The 8,512-nt window shown below is 29.6% G+C and overlaps 1 protein-coding gene across 1 annotated transcript; it reads left to right on the forward strand.

Annotated features, from left to right (window-relative positions):
- The first annotated feature begins 1,373 nt into the window (after nt 1-1,373).
- LOC143049554 (uncharacterized) lies at nt 1,374-8,112 on the forward strand. The gene is made up of 4 exons (XM_076223157.1): nt 1,374-1,579; nt 3,211-3,453; nt 6,214-6,450; nt 7,949-8,112. The coding sequence occupies exons 1-4, from the start codon at nt 1,447-1,449 to the stop codon at nt 8,110-8,112; spliced, it is 777 nt and encodes a 258-aa protein (XP_076079272.1). The 5' UTR covers nt 1,374-1,446.
- Nucleotides 8,113-8,512: the final 400 nt, after the last annotated feature.

Here is an 8,512-nt window from a genome sequence, read left to right on the forward strand (position 1 = left end):
GAACAAATACAATAGGCTTTCCACAGAAAAGTGGAAAGACCTAAATATAGGCACTTTTGTTTTCAATGAGACAGTTTGACTTAAAAATATGAAAATTCCCTGAACAGAAATATCTGATTCACATGAAAGGTTGTGTAGTTTTTGCAATAATGTTTGTTTGGGGGCTTTCAAGATCTATGAATCATTTAATTTTGCAAAGAGGGAATTTTTATCACTGGAAATTACTTTTTGTGAAACAAAGTGACTTCGTAACATAGTCTTTTCCTTTAATTTATCAATTAATAAGCAATATAAAGAGTATGTAGAACACATTGTTTTAAGTGATGAAAGTTTACCCTTTTTAAACATAGATAAACTCCTTATAAGATAATAAAAAGTACGTACTTTTACAATCAATTCATCTGTTATAGATTCTTTCTAATATCAAAATAAATGGAAAATTACATCCATAAAGATTTAGAATTTAAATCGCAAAACCTCACGATACTAACTTAATCAATATTGTAAATACTCAGTATTATATTTCTTATTTCATATAGTTCCAGAGCTGTTACAAATGTATTTTGAATACCAGTACATCAGAATACAAGGACGTATCCAAGAAATTCTTTTCTAGTCAACCTGACAGAAAGGGTTAAAGGCCCCCTCCCCCCTTTCAACTTTTTAGTAAACCTTCTCTTAAACTGCTGGGTTACATGCCACCAAACTTGACCTGAAAGTTCCTTAGGGTATCTACTTTAAAATATCTGGTGATTTGATCTATAATCAACTATGGCCATTATTGTGTCAAATAGAACGAAGATGTCAAATGCAGCTTTGAAACTCAAGCAGTGAGAGCAAATATTTATATATTTAGATAGATACATTTTTTTTTTCTAAATGACCTTTATAGAGTTATTAATTATGTTAACCCTTTGTGCATTTTATTTGGAAACTAAAGTTGATAAAGAGAATCGTTTCACAGTACAAATGTTCAATGAAATATGATCTACAAGAAATTCAATATGAAGGAAACATCAATTGACCTCTTAAAGGAGTTATTTTCTTGGAAGATATATTTTACAGTTTATTTGTGTTTTTTTGCAGAAACTATAATAGATACTAGTGAGAAATGTTTAGGCAGAAGTGTCCACTTGTTTATAAGTATATTTCTGTATAAAAGGTGGACAACTATTAACACTACTATATGCTAAAACCTATAAAATCTTACACAATCTCAACAAGAATTTACTTTACTGTCTTTAAATATTGATTATAAGTACCAGCCATGTTTGATAAATAAAGACAACAATAGTATACCACTGTTCGAAACTCATTAATCAAGAAGCAGTTCTATCTAAAACACCTTTTGTATTTAATTACACAGCAATACAAATAGAAAAAATAGATGTTGAGGATGAGCCAGACACTGAGGAATACAATAGATGTACTATTGAGGTGACAGGAATGAGCCAGTTCTCTTCTAGAAATGGTGTAAAGTTATACTTCGAGTCTAAACGAGGTGCTAATGCAGATGTATTGAGTTTAGACTATGTTGAAGAGGAGGAAATGTACCTTATTAAATTTGAAAGTGAAGAAGGTATTTAAAATTCAAATGGTTAAACTAGATTTATTGATATCAAAATTTTTGAAGACTAATTAATGTTCAGACTTTTAAAACTCTAACATGGTATCTTTGATGAGACAATTAAAAATGGAATAAAGTAAAGTTTAATGTGACTTTACTAGAAAAGTTTTGATACCCAGATAAAAAAGCTATTCTTATGTAGGGAAATAATACATCTTGCACCAATATCAGTGTTATGAACAAATGGAGATGTTGATACATGCATGTATATGTCAATGTGACTGCAATCCAACAGTGATCATAATGGTTAAACTATGTTTATTAAAAAAAGAATGTGTAGTTAAATTGCAAATGAGACAAGTAGGTTTATTGATATAAATTTAGAATTAGGAGATGTGATATTAATGCCAGTGACACACTACTGTCAGTATAAAATAAGGAGATGTGGAATTATTGCTAATGAGACAACTATATAACAGAATCCATTTGATGAGAGTTTACTGTACAACAACAATGAGAAAAAACATTGCTAAAGTCAGTTAACAAAGGCCCTGGCATGATAAAATGTGAAGCAATTCAAACTAAAAAACCAACAGCAAAAGTTATGACAAAACAATAAAAAAGATATGACAAGACAAACCAACAAGTACTCAATGACAAGCACATGTAGAATGTTTGTGAGCACTTTAAACGTCCACTTACTTTGGTCAGTGGTGTTAAAATGTAACATAATAACAAATCAGATGGAATTGATTGATTCATCATCGTAAAGCACAAAAACATTCAATATAAAGACAAAATATATTAACTACTGATCTAATTGTACAATTTTTTAAAGCTATTTCAAAGCTGACGATCACTAATAAGGTAATCATGTTCTCATAGGCTTAAGTATCAACAAGTTCACTTCCAACAAATCTAGTAAAAGGACATAACAATAACAGTCTAATTAATATGACTGTTCAATGCCAACAATATTTACAAGTTTATTGATATTTTATATAAAGACAAAATATATTAACTACTGATCTAATTGTACAATTGCCTAAAGCTAGTTAATAGCTGATAATAACTGATAAGGTAATCATGTTCTCACAGACTTAAGTATCAACCAGTTCACTTCCAATGAATTCAGTAAAAGGACATCAAAAACAGACTGACTAAACATGACTATATGCAATGCCAACAATACATGCAATATGTACATGTTTATTGATATTAATCAATTTACTTTATCGTAATGTTAAACAACATGTTTTTTGTTTTAAATATGACATTTTTCTCGTCTATTTTTAATATGTATAAATTTTACATTTGAAGTAAATTTTTGAAGCCCTAAAATTATTAACTGGTAAAATAAAAACAAACATAGATCTGTAAATTGTGTTTTTCTTCTGATTATCAATAGAAAAAAGGTTAGCAATAATTATTTAAGGTATTCTCCTATATGTATCAGGCGTCAGGAAAAATACTATTTTTGCTGAATGGACTGTAAAATTCTTGGTAATAAAAATCAGAAACTGACACAAGACATATTGATGAAATTAAAATTTACAAAACATTATGTGGTATTTTAGCATCTTAAATATTCATTTTCACTTTTATTTATAAGATTAATATAAGTTAAAACCTTTTGATTTTAGTGGTTGATGAATGTCTGAAGAAGACTCACAGACTAGATCAGACTGATTTATATGTAAGAAAACATATCCCTCTTCAACCATACGCTATTTATCCAAAACAAGCTTTTGTTTCTGGCTTCAATATGAATACTACAGAGGACGCTTTAAGAAACTACCTTGAGGCCAGATCTAGAAGTGATGTGAACAAAATTATATTTGGAGATATTGAAGGCGCAGCTATTGTTGAATTCAAAACACAACCAGGTATAATTGTGTAAACATGTTTTTGTTTTATGCTCACCATAAGGGAATATTTAAAATTGTTTTCTTTAATTTTTCATCTAAAACCATTAACCTGAAGTTCAAAATTTGAAAAAGTACTCCTTAAGAAATTCTGATGTAAGCTTTTCCAAACTCAATTAGAATTTTATTTGAAAAAATGTGTTTCAGATCCCAAAGCTACACAGCTGTCTGCAAGATTTGTTATCATTAAAGCATTATTCCTCCCCACTACATGTCCTTTTTATACGAAGGGGGAAAAATTGTGTTTTATAATGCAATGATGTCGTCGTCTATGTGTCAGCATTGGCGTCGTCAGAAGACACATTTGGGTTTAGGCCAATAACTTTAGTTTAAGGGATGGATATATAAAAAAAATACCAGAAGGGCCAATACCATAAAAGGAAGGTTGGGACTGATTGTAGGGGTTATGGTACCAACAGTTTAGGATTTAGGTGGCAAAAAGGGTCAAAACCAGCATTTTTGTACAATAACTAGTGTGTAAGTGTATGGATCTCTCTAAAATTGTACCACAAGATTCCATATCACAAAAGGAAGGCTATAATTGACTTTAAGGGAAATTGTCTTAAACATTCAGGAATTAGGGGCAAAATTTGAGCCAAAAACAAGCATTTTTCTAGTTTTTAGACAATAACTTTTGCAAAACTTGTTTCCCAATCCACTATAAAAATAAAAATATTTAAACTAAACTTTTTTTTAGAGTTTGGATCTGTATTAAAAATTGTACCAAAAGGTTCCATATAACAAAGGGAATGCTGGGATTAAGTTTGGGGTAATTACTTTAAGAGGCGGAATGGGGTTCAAAAGTTTGGGGGGGATTTTTTCCAATTTTTAAATGTGGTTCATATTTTTTTCTTATACATTTAATGTCTTCTTTAAGAGAAGCACTGAATGGACTGAAACCAAACATGGCATAAATGGTCTTTATGAGGTACTGTCCAAATGATGATACTTTGAACCCCACCTATCATCCGAGATTGCTGCCAACAGGAAGTACATAAAAATGTCTTCTTTTAGAGAACCACTGAATGGAATGAAACCAAAGATGGCATGAATTGTTCTTAGGTACTGACCAAGTGTTGTTACTTGAAGCTGATTTATTTTCCAAGATGGCCGCCAGAAGGAGATTTAGTTTTACAAAGGATCCTAAAGAAAATACATACAAATGTCTTCTTTTAGACAACCACTGAATGGAACAAACCAAACTTGGCATAAATGTTACTTATGATTTCATCTTTTTTTTACGTGATATCCAAAGCCAAAGAAGAGTCAGGTGAGCAACAATATCTTGGTTAATGGGCCCCATTTTAAATTAGTCTACATTCAGGTCAAAAGGGTTCCAAATTTAACTTTGTTTGATTTCAACTTAATTTTTTTGTTGTTTTTTTTTTTTTAATGCTGAATCTAACCATATTGTTAGATTATAGTATCAGACCATTCTAGGTAAATTATATGTTCCATTTCAAAAGTTTAAGATCATTGACAACATTTATTTTGTGTCAGAAACCTATTTCATGTTATAAAAAATGATAACAATCCAAATTCAGACAGTATCAAGCTTGAATATTGTGTCCAAGCTTGTCTCAACTGTTCAAGGTTTGATCTTTGCGGTCATAATTTCATTCATAAGGCAAATTATTTTTTTTATCCTTGCTTTGCATTAGCTTAAATATTCATTTTTGCTATCTTATTTTGTTTTTAGTGAAAAGCCATATTGATTTATACCAAATTATAATAGTTTTTTTATAAAGTCATTGCAAAAAAAAACCAGTTGTAATTGTAAAATGTATCATTATTAAAAAGTTTGCACTTTATTTTTGAAATATAGGTTACAAATTCTGTACGAATTTAATAGAGGAAAATCTTGAGGAGAATTTAAATATATGACTATACTTTGATTAGAGATTCAATTAGGACACTATACAAATTGATCTTTTTTAATAGATAGAGGCAAACATAAGATTACCCTTTTTTTCAGTAATACCATTTGGGAAAAATGTTGTTGTACAATTTGTGCTTGTGCCAAGTATGAATTTCCTATTTGATTTGAATATTCTATTACAAGTGCGCAACATAGTTTTCTATGTCATCACAGATATACTTTCATTCATGATAAAATCAGGTTTGCTAAAATTGTTTCTGAAATATTTCTGTATGTATAAAAAAAAAACACAATTGAAAACCTACTGCCTATCAGATAAAGATAATTTTGAAATCATATTATTATTATGAACTTTAAAAAGAAGAAAAAAGCAACAAATACTAGATCTGTCATGTAACATGTAGTTTCTATGTACAGATTGTAGTTACTTGTCATTGTAGCTTCCATCTTTAGATTGTTCTTTGTGATGATCAGTTTATTATTTATCTTTTAATGATGTACGGGTTGATAACATTTGGTCAAAATAGCTAGAAAAGCCAAACACTCAAGCCATGTAAATGTGAAATTCTTATTTAGTAAGCTTTTTAAATATTGAGTTTAAATTCCCGAAAAAATATTGAGAAGTTCTTTACACACTCGAAATATCGTTCAAGTTTAAGCTTGTGAAGTTCAACTATAATTTTAATAGGTAAAATACCATTCAAAGTCATAATGCAAACTGTTAAGTTTATAAATTTGATGATTTTTGTCTGTCATATTGCAGACTTAGACAACACCATTTGAGGTTTATAAGACAATGTTATTTAAATTTGTATTATATGTGTTTCTTTTTTTCTCTACAGACATGGAAAAGCTTACTAGTGAATGTAAGAATAGACAGCTTCATGGATGTTTTCTGAAAGTAGAGTCTGTACCAGTATCAAAGTCAATTATTGTATCAAAGATTAAACCAGGTACAACAAGGGATGCTGTAATGTTCTACTTCGACAATGAGAGAAAGTCGGGTGTCACTGGAGTAGAGGAGGTTCACCTTGATACTAAAAAAAATACATGTATAGTTCATTTTGTAGACTGTAAAGGTAAGATGTTCCATTATGAGTATATTATTATCATTGAAAAGACTTTGTATTTAATTGTTTTCCAGTTAAGACGAGAAAACCTCATCATTTCTGCAATAACTCTTCAGAAAAGTTAACAAAAGAAAGCTAAATCATCTATTGAAAACAAAAAGACTTCTTTCAATTCACTTATATGTGTCTAAGTTTAGTGTGACTTCCATTTTCACTGAACTATTACGTATTTTGTTTTGCCTGCCTCCAGGTGCTGGACTGTGAAACTCAGCAGCCTTGACTGAACTCAAAATTCAGTTTTTGGTTACCTAGTGTTACATTTCCTCGTCAGTAGAAACTCGAATTGTTACTGGATAAGACTAAGCATAGAAGACATAATACATGAAGATGGAATTGTTTGCAGATTAGTTAAATTATCTGTTGTTAAGGAGCATAAATAATTATTTGATAAGTACGTCTATACAAGTAACAACTCTACAATAGATCAAACCATTGTATCGCCAGTGAAGCTGATAAACGGATGAAAACACATTTTATATTCATAATTACTTTAAATATCAGCACAACAATATTAAATCTGCAAATTTCAAACAAAAAAAATCCTCTCTCACAGGGATTCGAACGCATGCATATATATAGATAGGAAAAGTATTCTGAACCATTTGAATAGATCATGTCTTAGATCCTCAACTTACAACAAATGTTTCAATTAACTTATGAGTATTTTTATATGTACAAAGTCAATTACTGGCAAGTTTCATTACTTTAATGCTCAAGTAATGGGGTTAATACTAGATTTGTTTAGGGGAAATTACTAAAAGGGTTGTATACTACTGTTACAAGGCTCACGCGGAAACTATTTTCTGCTTTAAACCTTTACCACGAATTCAAACAATCATTCAGCATTCAATTCAAGATCATGATTATGTAATATACGTTCAACCTAACAAATCATAGAACCTATCGTCTTTCTGACTTAAAAACTAACAAACTAATGTATTTCAAAAATTAAATCTTTCTGATTTTTCTTTTTTACACCATTCTGATATAAAATTATTCGTGTCTGTGAATTCGCATTACTATTTACATTACAATATGCTACAGAGATAGTATAAGTATCACCTAAAAAACTTTTTATGTTAGCTTTGATTAATGATATGTAATTCACCAAGTTCACACATAATACATTTTTCAAAAAAGGAGGGAGTAATAAATATCTAAGATAGGATCCATTGTGTTTTACCAATATTTATACATAGTTTCAAAACCAAAATGAATTTATGTTAAATTATGCCCCATGAAAATATCACACTCTCGAATTCAAATACATAACTTTCAATAATTAAGATGTTTTAGAAGTTAGCTGTAGTTTTGTTTAATAAACAAAATTTATTACGTTTGAATTCACTATGTCTTGGATTTCGGTATTTAGTTATAAATTTTTGTATACCCAAATCCAAATAGAAATCAGAATTGACATGTATTTTTATATTCATTTCATGCTAAGCCCCTGTAACAACAGTCTGTAAAAAGATACACAAAATAGAAGGAAGTGTCGTCAAAGTTGAGATATACTATAAATGTCTTGGTGGCACTGCTAGTAGAGATGGACCAAAATTTAAATCAAACAATGCATGTGTTCAAAAGATGCCTACAGGTAAATTTACTTAGATAATCATGGAATGTGCTCTTACTGCTGAAACAAAAGACTGTAAAAAACTTGTCAAAACTTTGGAATATTGTCGAAATGTTAAGACACAATCATATGTGCTTACTTTCCATTCAATATAAAAAAATGTGAAATATTAGTGTGTATAGATACAAGTGATTGACAAACTTGAATTTGTTGCTTTGAGTGTTGAGGAAAAGAAAATATAGAATTTACATTAATGGATAGATAAAGTAAAATAATGATCAATTTCAAAGCATGTAAATACATGTACCAATACTGAATCGTATTAAATACACACATTTTCATAGCAATGATCACAATTGTAGGTCAATTATAGACTATTGACAGAGAATTATTACATGTTTTCTTAATTCATTTAGGTATATGATTTGCGAGCAT

Source organism: Mytilus galloprovincialis, chromosome 10 (genome assembly GCF_965363235.1).
Source record: "Mytilus galloprovincialis chromosome 10, xbMytGall1.hap1.1, whole genome shotgun sequence".
Lineage (NCBI taxonomy): Eukaryota > Metazoa > Mollusca > Bivalvia > Mytilida > Mytilidae > Mytilus > Mytilus galloprovincialis.

What these genes read in the sequence shown, in the direction of transcription:
- LOC143049554 (XM_076223157.1), top strand. Translation starts at nt 1,447, where the DNA reads ATGAGCCAGTTCTCTTCTAGAAATGGTGTAAAGTTATACTTCGAGTCT. An exon ending in TAAATTTGAAAGTGAAGAAG is followed by an intron (nt 1,580 to 3,210) that starts GTATTTAAAATT and finishes TTTTGATTTTAG; the next exon opens with TGGTTGATGAATGTCTGAAG. An exon ending in TGAATTCAAAACACAACCAG is followed by an intron (nt 3,454 to 6,213) that starts GTATAATTGTGT and finishes TTTTCTCTACAG; the next exon opens with ACATGGAAAAGCTTACTAGT.